Source organism: Chlamydotis macqueenii, unplaced genomic scaffold (assembly GCF_036417535.1).
Source record: "Chlamydotis macqueenii isolate bChlMac1 unplaced genomic scaffold, bChlMac1.mat HAP1_SCAFFOLD_305, whole genome shotgun sequence".
Classification (NCBI taxonomy): Eukaryota; Metazoa; Chordata; class Aves; order Otidiformes; family Otididae; genus Chlamydotis; species Chlamydotis macqueenii.
Window position 1 is genome coordinate 56,007 of NW_028239170.1, and position 21,434 is coordinate 77,440.

The 21,434-nt window shown below is 61.5% G+C and overlaps 2 protein-coding genes and 1 non-coding gene across 4 annotated transcripts; all 3 read left to right on the top strand.

Annotated features, from left to right (window-relative positions):
- Window positions 1-82: 82 nt before the first annotated feature.
- On the top strand, window positions 83-6,533 carry MTA2 (metastasis associated 1 family member 2). Its single transcript, XM_086771713.1, is given in 19 exon segments — window positions 83-457; window positions 1,567-1,634; window positions 1,730-1,823; window positions 2,214-2,331; window positions 2,426-2,489; window positions 2,584-2,701; window positions 2,795-2,897; window positions 2,969-3,068; window positions 3,174-3,362; window positions 3,452-3,526; window positions 3,606-3,664; window positions 3,761-3,858; window positions 4,150-4,289; window positions 4,380-4,608; window positions 4,764-4,853; window positions 5,249-5,400; window positions 5,859-6,007; window positions 6,249-6,351; window positions 6,353-6,533. Coding segments are annotated over 19 exon segments (2,046 nt in total). The 5' UTR covers window positions 83-429; the 3' UTR covers window positions 6,422-6,533.
- Window positions 6,534-6,910: 377 nt separating this feature from the next.
- TUT1 (terminal uridylyl transferase 1, U6 snRNA-specific) lies at window positions 6,911-10,329 on the top strand. Of its 2 annotated transcripts, none has more exons than XM_086771714.1 (9): window positions 6,911-7,046; window positions 7,158-7,348; window positions 7,420-7,626; window positions 8,027-8,141; window positions 8,236-8,563; window positions 8,647-8,756; window positions 8,827-8,949; window positions 9,038-9,130; window positions 9,208-10,329. In XM_086771714.1, the coding sequence occupies exons 1-9, from the start codon at window positions 6,950-6,952 to the stop codon at window positions 10,299-10,301; spliced, it is 2,358 nt and encodes a 785-aa protein (XP_086627840.1). In that variant the 5' UTR covers window positions 6,911-6,949; the 3' UTR covers window positions 10,302-10,329. The 2 variants fall into 2 exon arrangements, with proteins under 2 accessions (XP_086627840.1, XP_086627841.1); XM_086771715.1 differs by having other exon boundaries at window positions 8,678-8,756; window positions 8,898-8,949.
- A 1,108-nt stretch (window positions 10,330-11,437) lies between these two features.
- Window positions 11,438-11,628, top strand: LOC147596039 (U2 spliceosomal RNA). Its single transcript, XR_015261652.1, has one exon. It is a non-coding gene; the product is annotated as a U2 spliceosomal RNA (small nuclear RNA).
- Window positions 11,629-21,434: the final 9,806 nt, after the last annotated feature.

Below are 21,434 nucleotides of genomic sequence, written 5' to 3' on the forward strand. Positions count from 1 at the left end.
CGGAAGCGCCGGAGATTGCCGAAGTTGTTGTTCCCTTCGCCCCTTTTCCGGAAGCGCTTCGGCTCCGGCGGAACTTGCCGAGCCCGTTCCGGAAGAGCCCGAGGCGTCCCGAAGTTCTTCCGGAGGGACCCGAACCCTTTCCGAGCCTCACCCGAAAAGTTCCGAGGCTTCTCCGGAAGTGCCCGAAGTCGCGCCGAGCCTCTACCGAAGTTACCCGAACATTTCCGGAAGTGCCCGAACCCGCGCTGTCCTCTTCCGAAAAGTTCCGAGGCCTCTCCGGAAAAGCCCGAAATCGCCCCGAACCCGTTCCGAAGTTAGCCGAACCTCTCCGGAGGCGCCCGAACGGGTCGTGCCGGTTGCGGAGGCGGCGGGAGCGGGAGGCGATGAAGCGAGGCCGGGCCCGGGGGTAGCGAGGCCGGGCGAGCGGCCATGGCGGCCAACATGTACCGCGTCGGCGGTGAGCGGGGCCGGGCGGGGAGAGGGGGTCCTGCGCCTGGCGGGGACGGGAGGGGGGGGGGTCCCGTGAGGGGATATGGCGGGGGGGGGGTCCCGTGAGGGGATATGGCGGGGGGGGGGAGGCGGTGAGGAGGCAGGGGTCCCGTGAGGGGGCTCTGTGAGGGGGAAGGGGGGGGGTCTAAGAAGGGGAAGAGGGGGTCCTATGAGGGGATCTGGGGGGGTCCAAGAGGGTCGAGGGGGTCTGTGAGGGGATTAGGGGGAGGTGGGGAGGGGGGGTGTCTCAGAAGGTGAGGAGGGAGTCCCGTGAGGGGATTAGGGGGGTCCTGTGAGATTAGGGGCGTCTGTGAGGGGATTAGGGGCGTCTGGGAGGGGAGAAGGGGTCTCGCAAGGGGAAGGGGGCGTCCCGTGAGGGTTTTAGGGGGGTCTGTGAGGGGATTAGGGGGGTCCCACAGGAGGAAGAGCATGTCCTTTGAGGGGATTTGGCGCGGGGGGGGTCCATGAAGGACTGGGAGGGCTTGAGGGGAGGAGGATGCCACAAGAAGGCGGCGGGGGATCCTGTGAGGGGATTTGGGGGGGTGCATGAGGGAAAAAGGGGGTCTGTGAAGGAAGAGTGAGTCCCACAAGGGGAAGGAGGGGTCCTGTGAGGGGTTTTGGGGGGGTCCTGTGAGGATTTGGGGGGCCTAAGAGAGATAGGAGTGGGCCATGAGGGAAGAGGGGTCCTGTGAGTGGAACGAGCACGTCCCATGAGGGGATTAGGGGGGTCCAGGAGGGGATGAGGGGGGGTCCATGAGGGGAGAGGGGTCCTGTGAGGGGATTAGGGAGTCTGTGAGGGAATTAGGGGAGTCTGTGAGGGGAGAGGGGTTTCACAAGGGGAAGGGGGAGTCCAAGAGGGATGAGGGGGGGCCCACAAGAGGAAGGGGGAGTGTGTGGGGGAGGGGGGCTGTGAGGAGGGGGGAGGTCCCTGTGAGGGGAACGGGGGTCCCGTGCCCGTGGAGAGAAGCCCCTCACTTATATTTTTGAGAAAAGACAAAGGACTCTTTTACTTGTTAGAGAAAAATGCTGGGACTCCCCTCCCGCACCCCCTTCTTTTCGATTGTTTTTTCCCTGCAGACTATGTCTACTTCGAGAACTCTTCCAGCAACCCCTACCTCGTCCGCCGCATCGAGGAGCTCAACAAGGTGAGGAGCCGCCCCCCGCTCCCTGGGTTTGGGGGCTCCCCCCCCATCCCCTCATTCCCTCAGCCCCCTCCTCACCTTGGCGGCCCCCTCCCCAGACGGCCAACGGCAACGTGGAGGCCAAGGTGGTCTGTCTCTTCCGCCGGCGGGACATTTCCGGCAGCCTCAACAGCCTGGCTGACAGCAATGCACGTGAGTTCCGGGTGGGGGGGGCTCTGTGGGGTTGGGGGGGGTACGAGCCCCCCAATTTGGGGTTGGGGGAGCCGGTGCGTCCCGATCTGCTGTCCCTGGGGGGGGATTTGGGGTGAGGTGCAGGGGGCTTTGCCCGTTCGGGGTCACGGCTGCGCCCCAGTGAGGGATGGGGGGGCTGAGCAGTGAGGGGGGCTTGCGTCCTGGCTGGGGGGGGGGGCCCTCCGGCGCTGCCCCACCCCCAACTGCGCTTCCGACATGCGTGAGCAGGGCTGGGTCCTCCCCCGTCGGCCTGGGTTGCTGCCAAAACCCGGGGGGGGTGCGCGGGGAGAACAATGACGATGAGCGGGGTGGGGGGGGGGCTGCCCTGACCCCCCCCTCGCTGGCACCCAGGCGAGTTCGAGGAGGAGTCCAAGCAGCCCACCATGACGGAGCAGCAGCGTCACCAGCTGAAGCACCGCGAGCTGTTCCTCTCCCGGCAGTTTGAATCGCTGCCGGCCACCCACATACGGTGCGCGCCGCGGGGGGGCTGGGGGGGGGTGGTGGTCTTTGAGGGTGGGGGGGGCCCGCGTGTGGCTGTGACACCCCCGCTCCGTTCCCCGCAGAGGGAAGTGCAGCGTGACGCTCCTCAACGAGACCGACATCCTAGGCCAGTACCTCGAAAAGGAGGTGAGCCCCATGCCCCGCCCCCCCGAAGGAGGGGACAGATTTGGGGGCTCCCCTCGCACGGCTGAGCCTCCCCCTCGTTTTTCCGCCCCTCTAGGACTGTTTTTTCTACTCGCTGGTGTTTGACCCCGTCCAGAAAACCCTCCTGGCCGACCAGGGCGAGATCCGGGTCGGCTGCAAGTACCAGGCGGAAATCCCGGACCGGTTGGCTGAAGGTGGGAAGGGGCTTTGCTGTGTGTGAGGGGCTGCGGGGGGTGCAGATTCAGCCTGACCCCCCCGCCCCCACCATGCTCCTCCCCGCCTCTCAGGCGAATCGGACAACCGGAACCAGCAGAAGATGGAGATGAAGGTGTGGGACCCCGACAACCCCTTGACGGACCGGCAGATCGACCAGTTCCTGGTGGTGGCGCGGTGAGCTGGGGCCGGGGCCGGGGCCGGGGGACTCGAGGGGGACCCTGCTGACACCCCCTGCCCCCCCCCAGAGCCGTGGGGACCTTCGCGCGCGCCCTGGACTGCAGCAGCTCCATCCGGCAGCCCAGCCTGCACATGAGCGCCGCCGCCGCTTCCCGGGACATCACGCTGGTGAGATTCGGGGGGGGCACCCCAATTCTGCGACGAAGGAAAGGGGGGCTCCTCCTGCTCTCCCCCCACCGCCCCACCCTTCCTAATTTGCGCCCCCCTCCCCAGTTCCACGCCATGGACACGCTGCAGCGCAACGGCTACGACCTGGCCAAGGCCATGTCGACGTTGGTGCCGCAGGGGGGGCCGGTGCTGTGCCGCGATGAGATGGAGGAGTGGTCGGCCTCCGAGGCCATGCTCTTCGAGGAAGCGCTGGAAAAATACGGGAAGGATTTCAACGACATCCGGCAGGACTTTGTGAGTCAGGGGGGGACGGGACGGGGGGGGCGGCACGGAGCGAAGGAACGCCCGGGTGCGAGGGCTCGTTCCCTTCCTCTTCCTCGCAGCTGCCGTGGAAATCGCTGGCCAGCATCGTGCAGTTTTATTACATGTGGAAAACCACGGACCGCTACATCCAGCAGGTTCTGGGGAGGGTCTGCGGGGGTTTGGGGGGGCTGCTACGAGCCACCCCCGCTGTCTCACCCCCGTCTGTGCTTGCAGAAGAGGCTGAAGGCAGCAGAAGCGGACAGCAAGCTGAAGCAAGTCTACATCCCCACATAGTGAGTTGGGGAGGGGGTGCTCCTGGGGGGGGCCGGACCCCCTCCTAAGCCTGGGGACGGGGGAGATGAGGCCCCCCCTGACCCCCTTCTCCGCAGCACGAAGCCGAACCCCAACCAGATCATCTCGGTGGGCTCCAAACCCGGCATGAATGGGGCCGGCTTCCAGAAGGGGCTGACCTGCGAGAGCTGCCACAGTCAGTGGGGCTGGGGGGGGTCCCGGGGTGGGGGGACACTGGGTGAGGGTGTCCTGGGGTGGGGGGCACCGCAGAGTTGGCTCTGGGTAGGAGGGGGGTCACAGGGCGGCTCCTGGGGGCTGTGGGGCAGATGCAGGGGTGCGTAGGCGTTGGGGGGCAGGATAGGGGGTTAGGCAGGCAGAATAGGGGGCAGGTTGGGGGTGTTGGGGGGCAGCCTCCCACGGCGGGCAGGGTCTCCATGGCTCCCCCGGGGAGGTCTCCACACCCACCCCTTCCCCCGCGGCCCCCCAGCCACCCAGTCTGCCCAGTGGTACGCCTGGGGCCCCCCCAACATGCAGTGCCGCCTCTGCGCCTCGTGCTGGATCTACTGGAAGAAATACGGGGGGCTGAAGACCCCCACCCAGCTGGAGGGGGCAGCCCGCAGCGCCTCGGTGAGCCCCCGGGGTGGGTTGGGTTGGGTTGGGGGGGGAGTGTTCCGAGCCCCCTTGCCACCCCGCTGACCCCCCCCCGACTCCGGGCAGGAGCCGCACTCTCGGGGTCACCTCTCGCGCCCCGAGGCGCAGAGCCTCTCGCCCTACACCACCAGCGCCAGCCGGGCCAAGCTGCTGGCCAAAAACCGCCAGACCTTCCTGCTGCAGACCACGCGCCTGACCCGCCTGGCGCGCCGCCTGTGCCGCGACGTCCTGCAGCCGCGCCGCGCCGCGCGCCGCCCCTACGCCCCCATCAACGCCAACGCCATCAAGGCCGAGTGTAGGTGACGGGGAGGGGTGGCGGCGGGGAGGGGGGGTCTGGCCCCTCCGCCCTTCTCCGTCCCCCTTCGTCATCGTCCCACCATCTTCCTCCGTCTGGTTCTGTGCCCCCCGCCGTCCCCCTTTTCCGTCCCCCATCCTCTCGCCCTCCCGCAGGCTCCATCCGCTTGCCCAAGGCTGCCAAGGCTCCCCTCAAAATCCACCCGCTGGCCCGGCTGCCCCTCGCCGCCATTGTCAAGGAGCTGGGTGAGGGGCTGGGGGGACGGGGAGGGTGTTGGGGGTGGTCTCTGGGGCTTTAGGGGGGACCCAGGTGCGGGGTGTCCAGCCCTGGGGGTGGGGGGGATGCAGGAGGGGATGTGAGGGGTGCAGAGGAGGGTCCCTGGGGGTGTGGGGTGGCTGGGGGGGTGCAGGGGGGGGCTGTGGGGCAGGTGGGGAAGTTCCTGGGGGTGCAGGGGGTCTGGAGGGAGGGGCGCAGGGGGGGAAGCAGGGGCGTGGGGTGGTGGGGGGATGCGGGAGGGGTGGCTGGGGGCATGCGAAGGGATGAGGGGCACATGGGGTGGCAAGAGGGGGGGCTGGGGGAGCCATGGGGCAGCCCCCGACCCCTCAACCCCCCCGACCCCTCGATCCCCCCCCTTTTCCAGCGGCGCAGGCCCCCCTGAAGCCGAAGACGCCGCGTGGCACCAAGACCCCCATCAACCGGAACCAGCTGAGCCAGAGCCGGGGGCTGGCGGGGCTGGTGGGCAAGAGGGGCTACGAGGGGGCCGGCGAGGGCCACCGCCCCCCCCGGGTCCGGGTATGCGGCAATGGGGGGTGCCGGGCGGGGGGTGGTGAGGGCGGGGGGGGCGGGGTCTGCCTGGGATTGACAGGGAGCGGGGCCTGTGGGAGCAGGGCTGGGGCTGGCGGGGGGAGGGACCTGGGCGGAGGTGCTGGGCTGGCTGGGGGGTCTGGGGTGATTGACGGAGGGCGGGGCCTGGGGATGATTGACGGGGGTGGAGGCCGGGGAAGGGGGTTTGACTGGCTGTGGAGGGGCGTCGCGTGTGATTGACAAGGGGTGGGGCCTGCGGGAAGGGGCGTGCCCCTGACGGGTGGGGGAAAAAGGCCCAGGGCTGATTGACAGGGGAGTGGGCTGGGCTGAGGTTGGGGGCCGGGCTCCGGCGTGACTGACAGCTCCCAGGGCCTGTGCGTGGGGCCGGGCAGGGGAGGCGCGGCCTGTGATTGGCGGAGGGGCGGGGCCTGATGCTGCCGCGTTAGGTGGGGGCTGCCGGCCTCCCCTTCTCGGCCAACGGGCGCCCCCTGGCGGCGGGGCTGCGCGCCGGGCCCCCCCCCGCCAGCAAACGCCAGAAGCTGAACCCCGCGGACGCCCCCAACCCCGTCGTCTTCGTGGCCACCAAGGACACCAGGTTTGGGGGGGGGCGGGCGGGGCTCGTGGGGTCTGGGGGGAGCAGGGAGGGGTGGCTGTGGGGCTGGGGGGGCTGGGTCTGTGCTGCTGGGGGGGGGCTATGAGGCGGAGAGGGGGTTTTGGGAGGGTCTATGGGAGGCCGTGGGGCAGGGGGGGGTATCTGTGGGGCTGTGGGATGGAAGGGGGGGGCTCTGAGGGGTGCCTCCCCCACCCCTGACCCCCATCTCCCCCCCACCCCCCAGGGCGCTGCGGAAGGCGCTGACGCACCTGGAGCTCCGCCGCGCCGCGCGCCGCCCCAACCTGCCCCTCAAGGTGAAGCCGGGGCTGCCCCTGCGGCCCGGGGCCGGCCTGGCCCCCTCCTCCGCGCCCCCCCCACCCCGCCAGCACCTCAGAGCCCATCGTCCTGGAGGACTGACCCCCGCCTCCCCTCCCCCCCGGGCCCCGCCCCTTTTGTATTTTTTTTATTTCCATGGAAACTGCGGCGAGGGGGCCTGGGCCTGGTCCGGAGCCCCACCCCTTGCTGCATCCCCCCCGATCCCACGGGCCCTTTTTTGTACGTGGAGCAACGCCCCCGGTTTTGTATCTCGGGCTGTCCCGGTTCTGTAGCGACAGGAAATAAAACCGACGATTTTTCTTCATCGGGACCCAAAAACTGGCGCGGGGGGGGGGGGCGGCTCGGGGCGGAACGTTGGCGCGTCGTGTTTCTGAGGGGGGAGCGGTATGGGGGCGCTTCCGCCGGAAGTCCCCTTGAGGGGGAAGCTAGGCGGGACGGACCACTTCCGGCGGAAGTTGGCTGGGGTGAAACGAGCACGGGAGGACGAGCACCGGTACCGGGCCCGGTCCGACCATGGACGCGGCCGCCGGCCCGGCCCCCGACCCCCGCCCGGCCCCGGAGGAGGGCTCCGGCCCGGCCCCCGATCCCCGCCCGGCCCCCGGCCCCGGCATGGAGCTGGGCTCCGACCCGGCGGCGGACTCCGACGTGGAGGCCTTACCGCGGGGCGGGTTCCGCTGCCGCCTGTGCCAGATCTGCGCCGCCAACCGTGAGTGCGGGGCCTCCGGCAGCGGGGAAGGCGGACGGGGGCGGTGCGGGGGAAGCTGCGGGACACCGGTTGACAGCGCTGACCGACCCCCTCGCGCTTCTTTTCTCGCAGGGCCGAGCTTGACGGAGCATCTGCGGGGGAAGAAGCACCGGCGGCTGCGGAGCCTGCGGGCCGAGCGCCGGGCCCAGGAGCGGCGCAGCCTTTTCGTCAGCGGCTTCGCCCGCGGCACCTCGGGCGAGGAGCTGGCCCGGTATTTCCGGGCCTACGGGGACGTGGCGGCGGTGGTGATGGACAAGGAGAAGGTGGGGACGGCCCGGGGGGGCCGGGCCGGGGGCGCCGGGCGGGGGGCTGACAGTGGCCATCCCCTTCGTAGGGTGCCTACGCCATCGTGGAGCTGCGGGACGCCGCGGGCCGGGAGCGAGCGCTGGCGGAGCCCCAGCACGGCCTGGCCGGGCACCGGCTCCGCGTCCGGCCCCGGGAGGAGAAGGCTTTCGCTCGCAGGTCCCCGGGGCGGAGCCCTCGCCGGGGGGAGCCCCTCGGCCCGGGGCGGCTAGAGCAGGCGCTGTGCCAGGCTCCGGATGTGAGTAGGGCCGTGGGGGGTGCCCCTGGGGGTTTGGGGGTGTCTGCGGGCTCTCCTGGGGGTTTGGGAGGGGTCCCGGGGGTTTGGAGGGGGCGCTGGGGGAGTCGTGAGGCTCTCCTGGGGGTTTGGGGAGGGTCCCAGGGGTTTGGGGGGGGTGCCGGGGCTCTCGCAGGGGTTTGGGGGGGCGTTGGGGGAGTCGTGAGGCTCTCCTGGGCGTTTGGGCGGGAGGTCTGCAGGCTCTCCCGGAGTCTGGAGAGGAGGCCTGAGGATCTGGGGGGGTCCTGGTGCTTTCCTGGCGGTTTGGGGGGGTCCCAGGACTGTGAGAGTCCCTGGGGATCCTCCGGGGGGTCCGGGCTCTCCTGGGGTGGGGGACGCCCCCCAGTGACGCCGATCCGCGCAGGTGGACGCCCAGATGCGTCGGCTGGTGGGGCTGCAGGAGCTGAGTGAGGCTGAGCGGCGCGTGCGGCACCTCCTGGTGACGCTGTTCCAGGAGGTCTTCACCGAGTTCTTCCCCGGTGAGCCTCCTCCCCGCGCCCGCTGCCTTCCTCGTGCGAGCACGCGGCGCGGCTGCGTTCCCTCGTGCGAGCGTGCCTGTTCCTCCGCGCCCAGGCTGCGCCGTCCTGCCCTTCGGCTCCTCCGTGAACGGCTTCGATGCCCACGGCTGCGACCTGGACCTGCTGCTGGACCTGGAGCCCACCAAATCCCTCCAGGCGTCGACGCGAGGCGACGCCAGCCCCGGCGCGGAGGACTCCATCCTGAGCGACGTCGATTTGGCGGCGACGCCAGCGCCAGAGGTGCTGGAGCTCGTGGCGACCGTGCTGCGCCGCTGCGTGCCAGGCGTGCGCCGCGTTCGGGCCGTCCCTACTGCCCGGCGCCCTGTCGTTAAGTTCTGCCACAAGCAGTCGGGGCTGGCGGGCGACATCTCCGTCGACAACAGGTTCGGAGCGGGGCGTGGGACGCCGGGGCGCTCACCGGGAGGGATCCGTCCCTTCCCGTGACGCCTCCCCTCCGTCCCCGCAGGCTGGCGCTGCTCAACACGCGGTTCCTGCAGCTCTGCGCCGAGGCGGACGAGCGCGTGCGGCCGCTGGTCTACACGGTGCGGCTCTGGGCCAAGCGGCAGGGCCTGGCAGGTGAGGGCGAGCGGCGGCGGCGGCATGCGCGGCCGCATGCGCCGGGCAGCTCTGACGCCGTTTTCCCCAGGAAACCCCTCCGGAGGCGGCCCCCTCCTCAACAACTACGCGCTGACGCTGCTGGTGCTGTTTTTCCTGCAGACGCGCAGCCCCGCTGTGCTGCCCAGCGTCGCCCGGCTGCGCAATTTAGCTGGTAGGGTCTCTGTGGCCCGGCCCTCCGGCCCCTTTTCCGCCCGGCCCTGCTGTGCCGCCGCTTCTCTCTCAGGGCCGCTCTCTTCCAGGGGACGAGGACCGCGCCGTGGAGGGTGGGTGGGACTGCAGCTTCCCCCGGGACGCCGCGTCGCTGGAGCCCAGCGCCAACGCCCAGAGCCTCGGTGAGCGCCGGGTGGGGGGGCCGGGGAGGGGGTCCACGGATCCCGGCGCTGCCCTCACCGCTTGCTTGCTCCCCCAGGCGAGCTGTTGGCCGAGTTTTTCCACATTTTCGCGGATTTCGACTTCCCGGGGCAGGTGATCTCGCTGCGGGAGGGCCGAGCGCTGCCGCTGCCGCCTCCTGCCGCCCCCGAAGCCGGAGAGGGCTTGAAATTGGGACCCCTGAACCTCCAGGATCCCTTTGAGCTGAGCCACAACGTGGCGGCCAATGTCAACGAGAAGACGGCGTCGTGCTTTGCGCGCTGCTGCCGTGCCGCCGCCAAGTACTGCCGCAGCCTGCAGTATCGCCGCAAGTCCAGCAAGGGCCGGGCCTGGGGGCTGGCACGGCTCTTCCAGCCGGGCGCGGTGGAGCCGGGAGCGGGGAACGCCGGCGCTTTCCTCATCTCAATCCCCTTGGATGGCGCCGGCGGCTCGCAGTGGCTCTGCCGGGAGCCCGGCGGTCGCGGCCCCTGGTTTTGGGAGGCCTGCGCCGCCATCGCCTTTGTGCTGAGGGACGTCCTCCAGTGCAGCTGCGCCGCGGGGAAGCCGCCGCTGGCGGCCCCCGGCGAGGAATCCGTGCTGCCGGAGGACTCGGAGCCGCCCGCGGGAGCGGACGCCGGGGAGCTGGCTGCGGTGCAACCGCTGGCGCTGGGCTCCAAGCGTCGCCCACCCGAGGCCACGAACGGTGCCGAGCACCCGGCCGAGAAGCAGCCACGGACGAACGTCCCCGAGGAGGTGGCGGCGAACTGGAGCTGCGCCATCTGGCACCGGGTCTGGGCCGGCCGCCGCCGTGTCCGCCGGCAACTGCGGGAGGGGAACAGGCCCCAGGCGCCCGCCGGCGACTCGCTGGAGCTGGAGCGGAAGGTTTCGGAAGCCATCGTGCGGCAGGAGGGCGCCGGGCGGCCGCCGCAGCCACTGCTGCGCTTCGAGGCCGGCGCCCGGGCCGCCGGCGCGCGGCGGGAGGTGCGGGTGCTGCTGTGCCCAGTCCCGAGCTCCGCGGGGCCGCTTTTTCGGGACTTTTTCCATTTCTTGCAGGCTTTCCTGCCTGCCGCGGTGCGGCGGCGCCTGGGCTGGGGGCCGGCGGTGGGCGCGGAAGCCGGGGCCGAGGGGGGCGGGGAGGGCTTTTCTGTTCCCTGAGGTTTTGCAGTAAAAGGCCCGTTTTCCAGCTGTGTCCCGCGTGCGTTCTCCGGGGCAGGCGCATCCCGTGGAGTCCGGAGGGAGGATTTGGGGAGGGAAGGGGAAGGGAGCGCCGAAGACGTCCAGCGGGGGCGAGTGCAGAACAGAACTGCCCTTCGGCACGCTGTGCCCGTGCCCGCTGGGAGCTCTATTCGTGTTCTCCTTTTTTGTTTTTTTTTTTTTGCTCTTCCCTTCTCTTTTCTGCCTCCTCTCTGCTCTCCTGTGTCCTCGCCCCTCTGCTCCTCGCGTCTGTTGCTTCCCCTCTTTTTTCCTCCCTTCTCTCGGTTCTCTTTTCTTCTGCTCCCCTTTCTTCTCTCCTCTTTTGCTCTTTTTTCCCTTTCCCTGCTTCTTTTCCCTTTCCCGTTTCCTCTCCTCTCTTCTCTCTCCTCTGTTTTTTTTTTGGCTTCCTGGTTTTTTGTCTCCTCACCTCTCGCCTTGCTTCTCCCCCCCCCCCGCTTCTGTTTCCTCCCCTCTTTTAATTTCTTTTTTCTCTTTGCCTCGCTCTTCTCTGTTTCCTCCCCTGTTTTTTCCTTGCTTCTCTCCTCGCTTCCTTTTTTCTTTTCCCTTTCTCTCTCCTCTTTTATTTTTTTCCCCTCTTTTTTCCTCTTTTCCGTTTCCTCCTCTCTCTGTTCCTCGCTGTCCGCCCCCCCCTTTCTTCCCTCTCTCTGCTGCTGCTGGGGAACTGTAAACCCCGGGCGGGGAAGGGGTTCGGGGGCGGGGGGGGGCTGCGGGAGCGGAGGGGGCCGGGGGCGGCGGTGCGGGGCTCCGCGGAGGGGAGGGGAAGGGGCGGGGTCTGCCGGCTGGGGGCGGGGCGTGCTGCAGGCTGTGGCTGCTGAGCAGGGCTCTATGCAAAAGTCGTGGGCGTGGCTATGGTAATAAGGCGCCCTGCGCGCGAACGGGACGCCGGGAGCGCGCATTTGCAAAGGTTTGCGGGACGCTGCGGGGCCGTTGGGACGCGGAACCGGTCGGACGCGAGGCGGAGCGAGGGGAGCGGAGCGGGGAGTGGGGTGTAGGCTTGGGGGGGAGGTGCGGGGTTGTCACCGTGGCATCGGGGCGGGGCGCGGGCGCTGGGGCGGCGTGCGGGGGGCGGCGTGGGCATCGCTTCTCGGCCTTTTGGCTAAGATCAAGTGTAGTATCTGTTCTTATCAGTTTAATATCTGATACGTCCTCGATGAGAGGAGTTCATATTAAACGGGTTTTTGGGCTCGGGAGTTGGACCCGGAGCTTGCTCCCTCCGCTCCGCGCATCGTCCCGGTATTGCAGTGCTTCCGGGCACGGTGCACCCCCCCTACGGGGGGACTTTAACCGGTTAACGGCAGAGCAGGGCGGGTGCTGCGCTCTCGCTGCGTCTTCTCCGTGCGACGGAGCCCCCGGGGCTCCGGGCGGGGGCCGGCCGCTCTGGGAAGGGTCTGGGATAACCGGGAGGGCCCCGTTCCCCTCCTTCCGCCTCCTCCGGGACGGGACCGCGCGGGGTGGCCCCGGCCGGGAGAGGGCAGAGGGTTCGCGGTTCCCCTCGACCGGACCCCGGCGTTAGCGCGGAGCGGCTCGGGGCGTGGGGCGGGCCGGGAACCGCTCCCCGCGATCCGGAACGATCGGCAAATCCCCGCGGAAAAGGGGGGAAAGGGGCGGGAGGAGCTGCCCTTATATCCCTCTTTGGGACCCCCGTACAGCCGCTCTGAGCCCTTATGTCCCCTGTAGACGCCCTGTGGGATACTATATACGCTCTGAGAGCCCCTGTCTCTCCTTTAGGAATGCTTTATTCCCTCTTATGGAGCCAAAATATCACCTGGGAGCTTTTATACACCCTTTGGGATCCAATGTACCCCCTCTGGGAGCCAAAATACCACCGGTGACCAGTTATATCCCCTTCCAGGACTCCCTGTACCCCCTACAGGTCCCCTTACACCCCTTGTGTGCCCAGAGATGCTCATTTGGGACCCCCAAATCCACCCTGTGAGCCCTTATAGCCCTGTTCAGGACCCCATCTGTGCCCCGTGAGCCCTAATATGCCCTTTGGGACCCACATCTACTCCCTTTGGGATCCTATAGACCCCCTTAAGGACTCTAAAAAAGGCTTTGAGCCCTTATATCCCTCTTTGGGACCCCCTCCTAGCCCCTCTGAGCACTTACAGTTCCATTTGGTGACGTTTCGGTACTTATGGGTGTATGTTTCGGAACATTTTGGTGTTCTTTTTGGAATAGTTTGCTGTTAGTTTGGGGACACACCTGGGCTGGGCTCCCAATTTGCCCCCAGGTGGGACAGTTCTGTCCAATGAGCACAGGGCTGTTCCTTCCCAGGAGAGATCCTGCCGGGTATTTAAGGGAAGAGAAGCTGGGCTGAAGGTTTCTGGGAACTGGGAGGGAGCTCCAGGATTTGCTGTGAGTATTAAAAGAGAACAAAGGGGCTTCACTTTCTTTCTGTTCTTAAGTTTTGTAGTTTGGTTTTCCAACTCTACTCGGTTTCCTACGCGTGTGATTATTAACATTTTATCTGAGAGGGAGCTGGGTTGAGGTGGTGGTAAACATGGGAATCCAGGTCGTCCAGAAAACCCCGGAGCCCCAATGCCTGTGGTGCTGTAGATGCGCTGCCAATGGCCGCTGAGGAGCAGCAAGAGCTTGACTGGCTGGCACTTTCGGTGTGGGAGCAATCATCCGACGTTCGTGAATTTTTCTGGGTTTTTTTTCCAGTGGGCACCCACATGCAGTTGGTGGTAAACGTCGAAGTGTCGTTCGTCAGGGAAAGCCCGGAGCCCCGATGTCTGTGGTGCTGTAGATGCCCTGGGAATGGCCAGTGAGTAATCCTTTCTCATTTAATACATTCCTGTTCTTTGCAGCGATTTTGGATTATTTTGCCTTTACATTGTCATTTCCCACCCCTGCTATCCTTTGATTCAATCATTCTATGAGCAGCGGTTTGAGTACTGTTGCTGCTGGCCAAGGTTTCCCTGCAAGCCACGGTGAAGACCATTGCAAAGCCAGCTCTGTCTCTGTTGCCACTGAGGCCCACAGAAGGGCAGAGATCCACCTATAGCCCGTGGAGGATCCCATGCTAGGGCAGACATGCTCAGCTGAGGTTGTGGTGTTTGCAAGGCCTGTGTTGGGGCAGGTGTTATGGATGGAATGCATCCCATGGAAAAAGGACCTATGCCAGAGCAGGTCAGAATGGACTGTGGCAGTAGAGGGGACCCCAGACTGGAACAGGGGAGGAATGCGAGCTGTTGTTTCTTGTGGGGAGAAAGGAGTTACTTAACACTTCATGTGAGGCAGTGTCCCTAACCCCCCCTCCCTGTTTTTATGCCTTTTGGTGGGCGGGGGGGGGGCGGTGAGGAGGAGAGGAGATAGACATAATTGAAATTAAGTTAAGCCCAAGAAGAGGAAGGGATGGGGCAAGTTATCTTCTTCTCTTTCATATCATCCTGCTTTGGTTTTAATAACAACCAAATAGTTGTCTGCAAGTTCAGCCTGGCCCACAATGGTTTTTTTAAGGATGTCTCCCTGTTCTCATCGCAAGTGCTAAGCCTTTTTTATTATATTATTTCTCCCTATTTAGACAGAGAGTGGGGATAGTGAGAGAGAGACTGCATAGTCAGGTCTTGAGCAGGACTAAAGTACAACATCTCTTGTCTTTGGTATCTCAGTACAACAGCTGTTGACTTTCTAACTACACATAGTAGTAGTGTAGTTTTTTTTCCATACCTGGTCAGGTTCCCAATTTAATAGATGGAGCTACAGCAAGCGAGCCAGCACTGTCCTTTCCTTAAGGGTTATTTCCTCCATTCATTACCCCCTGAGATATAAACTTAAGGCAGACCAGAAGACTCCCTGTCACGCCTCTGGCTGCTTTTATCCCTTTTGCCAGCTGGTCCCGCCTCTTTCCCAGGGGATTGTGGGAATGGAGATGGGCGGGGCCTGGGCTACACGAGGCCCAGCCCTGGCTGAGGGAGGTCATGGTGTTCCTGGCTTTCTAGGGGGTGAGTGGTTTGCTTTTTCTTCAATGACTTGCGGCTTTTGAGCTTGCAAAGCTGTTTAAGCAGCTGTGTTTTGACATTTGGAGTGGTAGAGATGTGTGTTTCAGGTAGGACTTCTACAATCAGTCAAGTTTTAGCTGCATGTGTAGTGAAAAGGGCACCTGTATGCAGCTGGATGATTTAAAAAAAATGTATTGATGTGTTTGTATTAAGTGTTAAATGATAGCTAAATGGCTTAATGATTTTTGTTTTATTTTTAACTCTAGATGCCATGTGTCTTGCTGGAGCTTCCTACTTCATTGAAGATGAGACTGTAGTATCTTTCACCAGTTTTGCTGCAGTCTGTGAGTACTTGATATCACATCTTAGTAGGATTGAAAGTGAGATTACCTGCCGGGGGTCAAGGTGAGCATCTTGTATGCACCCATATGTGGAATTTCAAAAAGGAAGAGGGGTGTAAGGCTTAATGTTTTTCAGCGTGTAGGACAGCTTATCACCTTTTCTAGTCATCTCTGTGGGATCACTAAGCTATCGCTCTGCAGGCAGGTGACTGTCGTAGTTCAGCCCCGATCAGGACCAGACTACACAGTCTCTCTCTCGCTCCCCCCACTCTCCGAGAGAATAGGGGGAGATGATATAAGAAAAACGGCTCGAGGTTTGAGATAAGGGCGGGGAGAAATCCTTAAAGTTACCGTTACAGGCAAAACAGACTCGACTTGGGGAAAACTATTCATTTATTTCTAAAACTAGCAGGAGAATGAGACAGGGAACAAGATAACCTCCCCCCACCCCTCCCTCTTCCCGGGCTTAACATTATCTCTACTACCTTCCCCTCCCGAGCGGCACGGGGGGTTAGAAAAGGGAATGGGGGTCGCTGTCAGTTCATCACGCGTTGTTTTACGCCTCTGTATCATCGTCGGGGGAAGACCTCCTCGCATTCGTCCTCTGCTCCAGCGTGGGGTCCCTCCCACGGGCCACAGTCCTTCGTGAAACTGCTCCGGCGTGGGTCATCTCTTCCACGGGGTGCAGTCCCTCTAGAACAGCTGCCCCAGCAGGCCCTCCACGGGCCACAGCCTCCTTCAGGCCTCCACCTGCTCCGGCGTGGGGTCCTCCACGGGCTGCAGGTGGATCTCTGCCCCTCCGTGGACCTCCATGGGCTGCAGGGGGACAACCCGCTCCACCATGGTCTTCACCACGAGTTGCAGAGGAATCTTGGCCAGGAGCCGCATTACTCCTCCCCTTCCTCCTTCACTGACCTTGGCGTCTGCAGCCGTTCCTCACAACAGGCTGGCAGACGCCTCTCAGGATCCTTTTTACATCTTATTCACTTCTCATCTCCTCTCCACTTCTTGCAGCCAGGCCGGGCCGAGTTGGGCCCAGTCGGCTGCCTGGCGAGAGGCCAGAGGGTGAGGCCTGCAAGGCCCACGAGGCTCGCGCCTCCCCCCTCTGTCCCCCGCTCAGCTGCTTCACATCTTCTCCTCCTTTTTTTCCTGTTTTCCCCTACTTAAATACGTTATGGCAGAGGCGTTATCACGGGACATTCTGCTACCAATTGGCTTGGCCTTGGCCAGCAGCGGGTCCGCCCTAGGCCCGGCCGAGTCCACTGAACAAAGGGGAGCGACTTCTAGCAGTTTCCTACAGAAACTACCACCTTAGGCCCCCCCTCACTAACAAAACCAGAACAGTGACTTACTTGCCGTTAATGTTTCTACAGATGCAGAGGGTCAAGCCGAGCACTAAAGCACAACGGAGGAGAGGTGAATGATAAGAAGGTGAGTTGGTGTGCAGTAATAGAGCAAACGAGTGCAGTGTGGCTGTAGCATTAAACTGAGATATTACTTTTTTTTTTTTCACATTTTAATGTCTGTTTTGATGAGCACTGTGTGAGATAGCCTCCGGAGGCTATCTCGGTGAAGACGAGTTGCAGTCGGAGGGCTGAAGCAGAGGTTATTTTTCAACTGTCGCACTGCCAATGTGGTTTTAAGCAATCTTCGTTCAGGCTTTGCAGACGGTGTGCCAGCCTCAACGAGGCAAGCGGAACCAAGGGATGCTAGGTGGGCGAGCCGTCTGGGTAAAGGAGGAGGAGATGGACCTAGATGCGGGCAGACTGAGGTTTCGGGTATTATCTCAGCACGTGTCTGTTCATTTAGGGTTTTGTAGGTGCCACCCGCACGCTCTGAGGGGTGGCTATGCCTGTTGTTGAGCTATCTGACAAGGTCAGGCGGTCGAGGGCCGACATTCGAGAGGCAAGTTTTACACGGCTACCCGGCATAGTGTTTTTCCTTCACGTCGCAGATTCCGTGCGGGCGGCCCGCAGAGACGCACCCACGCTGGAAGCGAGCCGGGTGGCGGACAGGCGGAGGGTGAGGTAGGAGCTTTCTCGCAAGTGCCACGTTAACTTTGTGTCTGTAATCTTAGGTGCAATGAGGAAGGATGGCCACAAGGTCCGAGTCTGGAATTGCTCACCGCACAGGTGAGCAGCAGATGGCGGTTTGTCTGAGCTGGGACATGTCGTCAGTAACATCTATGTTCTCCAAGGTGACGCGGACTCACACCTGTTTGTGAAGGTTCACACTGGCTTTATCTTACGCAGGTGACGAAGAGGGACCCGGCAACCGAAGGAATAATTCATCAGAGCCACCGCAGGGTTTTCTTGTTGAGGATGCAGTCGGACCCCCGGCCCTGTGAAAGCTAAGCGGAGGAACGGGTGTCGGAGAGGGGTGCAGGGTGGGAGGAGAAGAGGTTAGCAATGACAGAAAGGGGTTTTGGAGAATATAGTAGGGTAGAGGGGGTGTTTGAGGAGAGACTGCATTGGGGAGGTAAATGAGGCTACTTATTCCTCAGGATAATACTTGCCTGGGCAGGGCAGTTCCAGCCCGTGTCTGTTGTTTTGTCCCTCGTGTGGTTTGTCTCTTGTGTATTTGACCTTCCTTGGGCGTCAATGCATTTTTATTTTTGCTTAAGGAGCATAGCGGGAGCCATCCCGAGGGTCTTTGACGCCGGTACTCGCCGGCACGGTCCCGATCGGGCCCTTCTTTTACGGTGTCGTAAGCTTCGGGCGCCGATTGTTCTCGGGTTGCGGAAGATTAGGGACGGTCCTCTTTGATGGCGTCGTTCTCGGCAGCGGCTCCGCTCTCTAGCCGTCGATTCTTCAGACCGGGATTGCTTCCTTGCTTCCTGATGTTTTTAGGTCTAGAATCCAGGCTTGTCGCACAACTGTATTCTCTACTTGTAGAGTAAGGTCCGGTCCCTGGCCCTGACGTTCTACTCTGGCGGTGCTGGAGAGCATCCTCTCGTAGCCATCTCGGTCTCGCCGGTCATCTTCCTCTCCGAGGAATTTTTCTATCCGGACGTCATTTTTCCATCTGGACATCATCTTTCCAGCTCAGATACCTCTCTTTTGGTTCAGCCTTGTAGTTTACAGCGTGCTGTGTATTGTCAGTCTGTGGATGTGGGTGTTTGGCTTGGATCTGCCCTGCCTGGAGCTGTAGAGCGACAGTAAGGTGGAGCGGTGTTAGGAGTCTCTAATGAACATAGCAGTATGCCTCGATCATTGAGGCAAAGGTTGTGTGGTAATGTGCTGTTCAGTAGCTCTTTGTTGCAGGTGAAGAGAGCAAGTCAAATAATAATTTGAGGGTGCCAGAGGATGACTGGAGGTGTGCGGGAGGGGCAGCTGGAGCGCTAGTTGAGAAGATGGAATCTTGAAGTGAGGGCTTGTACGCGCAGGGCTCGATGTCTGGGTTTTTAAATGTCTTTTAGTGGCAGCCTGCAGTTGGGTTCTAGGTGGTAATTCTAAATTTAAAATAAAAGTCTTAGAATCTGTTAAGGCATTGCTGTGAGTGTGGTTGCACTGTTTGATGTTGTTGTTTCTACAGGTGCAGAGGGCTAAGCCACACACAGAAGGGTGATGGAGGAGTGTGGAGCGGTAAGAAGGTGAGCGGTTGTGTGGTATTAGAGGGAACGGGCAATGAGCCTAAATTGAGGTATTGCTATTCTTCTTTTTAATCTGCAGGTCTGTGGAGATGAGTACTATGACCGATGCGTACCAGAGCGGACTCGGGCAAGGCGAGCGGTGACCGGTGGGCTGAGGTAGCGGATGTTTTTAAGGTGTTGAGTGGCTGGTGGTATCTTAATCGTACCACGTTGTTTGGAGTTTGCAGGTGCTGCGCCTGCCTCAAGGTGGCCATCGCAAGTGACGGATCCTGGTTGGGTGAGGTGCCTAGGTAAAGGAGTAGGAGATGGGCTTAGGTGTGGCCAGGCTGAGATCTTGGGCCATCTCTCAGGGTGTGTCTTTCTGCTTGTGTGTTTTCGTAGGCACTGTCTGGAGCGACAGTGCCCTCTACTGAAGAGCAGCGTGAGAAGGTGAGGAGGTTGTGGGCCAAGATGTAAGAGTCTGTTTTAATACTCAGTGTAACGTTTCTCCTTGGTGTCACAGGTTGTGTGTGGGTTGCCTGTGGAGCCGCATGAGCCTTTGAGGTGCGCCACCCTGTGGTGGAGAGGAGGCTGGGGCCGATGGTTTATTCTAACAGCAAGGGTAATCCTCTGTCTCTTGCTATCTCAGGTGCCTCAGTGAAGGACCACCACAGTGTTTGAGTCTGGCATTGGCTGTGGAGCAGGTGAGCTGTATACATTGCTTTGTCTGAGGTGGGGCATGTTGTAGGAAACACTCATGTCGATGGATGCAGTGTTGGCTTACGGTGCTGTTTTGTGAGGATTGGTGTTGGCTTTTGTCTTTGCAGATAAAGAAGAGCGTCCTGGCCACCGCAGGCGTAATCCAGTGGAGCAACCGTGGTTTTTCTTGTTGTTGATGGATTCAGAGTCCCGGTCTTCTGAAAGTTAAGTTTGGGCATGGGCGTTCGAAAGGGGTGGGAGAAGGGAGGGGTCCAGGCTAGCAATTTCCAGAAGGGGTTTCAATGGTAGTGTGGAGCAGAAGGCCTGTCTGGGAACAGTCCCTTTCAGCAGGTAAAGGGGGCGGGTTACCATTCAGCACGATAATAGCGTGTGCCAGGCGGGGCAGTTCCAGCCACTGTCTGTTGTTGTTCTGTTTGTGTGGTTTGTCTTCTGTGTTCTGGACCTTCCTTGAGTCTCTGCGTTCTCCTTTTGCTCGAGGTGTAAGGCAGACGCCTCAGGCACTGGTCTTCGGGTCCCAAACATGGGTTCTCATCGGTCCAGATAGGGCCCTTTTATGATGTTATGAGGTTTGGGTGTGGATCGTTCTCACGTGTCAGAAGTTGGGAGACCATCCTCTCTTCTGGAGTCTGTTCTCGGCTGCATGAGCAGCTCTGCTCTCCAGCAGTCCTTTTTCAGGGACTGGGACTTCTTCTCTGTATCCTGAGGTTATCTAGATGTTGATGCCAGGCTTCTTGTGCATACGTTTTCTTAGACTGGGGAGTAAGGCCTTGTTCCGGGCCACAATGCTTATTTCTTTCTCTGGTGCTGCCAGAATACCTCGTGTCGTTGCTGTATCGTACCCTCAGGTCTTACTCATTTTCTATAGTTTCCTTTCAGCCAAGAGTGTTTCTTGTTATTTGAGGCATATAGTTCTGCTTTCTGTCTACTGTCTGTGTGCGTGTTTGTGTATTTTTGGCTCAGAGCTGCCGTGCTTGGACCTGTAGAGTGAGGGTAAGGTGGAGTAGCAATAAGAGTCTGCCATGAACATGTTGATATGCCCAGATGGTAGAAGCAAAGGTGGTATAGTTCTGTGGCCATGAGCAGGCGTGGGGAGAGCCACTTTTGTAGCCTTTTGTGGGCGGCGATGGGATGACCGGAACTGTCTGGGAGGGGCAGCCTCGGTCAGAGTGGAGCAGATGGGATCTCAAAGGTGTGAAGGTTTGTAGGGATAGAGTCCAATATTTGATTTCTGTCTGCCTTGTAATGGCAGTGTGCAGTTGGGTTGTAGGTGAGGTATTGTTAAATTTGAAAAAAGACTTCTCTGAATCTGCTAACCTATTGCTCTGCATGCGGTCGACTAGTTTCCCGTTCATGTTTCTACAGATGCAGCGGGACGAGCCGTGCACCGAGAGGTGACGGAGGAGAGGTGAGCGGTTAAGATGGTGGGTGAGTGTGTGGTATTAGATGCAGTGAGTGATGAGTGGTTATAGGACTAAACTGAAGTAATTTTTTTTTCCTTTTTATTGCAGGGGTGGTAGAGACAAACACAGAGAAGGGCGCCAGAACGGACTCGGGCAAGGTGAAAGGCGATTGGTGTGTTGAAGTAGAAGTTGTTCTTTCAGGTGTGTTGTTGGTGTTGAAATATTTAGCAATATCTGGTTTTGGTTTGCAGGTGCTGTTCTAGCTTGAATGTTGGAACTGGAACGGATGGACCTTAGGCGGGCAGGTCGCCCAGGTAAAGGGGACGGAGGCGGGCATAATCACAGCTGACCGAGTGTTTGGGCAATTTGTCAGCATGTGTTTTTGTGTTTGGGTTTCTTGTAGGTGTCATTTCCAGGCTTTGAGGGATGGCAGTCCACCCTGAGGAGCGGATTCAGAAGGTGAGGTGCTTGGGGGCCAGGTTATTGTTTACCAGCCATGTTTTATGTGGTGACTCAGCATAGTGTTTTTACTTTGTGTTGCAGGTTGCGCACGGGCCACGTGCAGAGCCACGTGAGCTTCCGAGGTGAGCCGGGTGAGGGACCGGAGGTGGGTGGGGTTGGTTCTTTCTTGCGAGTCTAATAGTAATTTTGTCTCTTGCTATCTTAGGTGCTACAGTGAAGGATTGGTGCGGTGTTTGACTCTGGCATCAGCACTGACCAGGTAAGCAGGTTAAACTGTTTCATCGGAGGTGGGGCGTGCTGTGGGACATGTTTGTGTCGATCCAAAAGAGGCTGCGTACTTGTGTTGTTGTGTCAGGATTGGTGTCTGCTTTTCTCTTTTTGCAGATGAAGCGGGACCTCGAGAGCGAGGATGCGATCTAGCGGAGAGACTGCGGTTTTCTTGTCGAGGATGGAATTGGGGTTCCGGGGCTCCGAAAGATAAGTTGACGCATGGGTGCTGGTGAGGGATCGGGGCAAGGAAGGGATAAGGTTGGCCCTTTCAGGAAGCGGTTGTAAAAGTCGGGTAGTGTGGAGGGCTTGTCCAGGAGCAGTCCCCTTTTAGCAGGTACAAGATGGATGGGTTAATCTTCAGC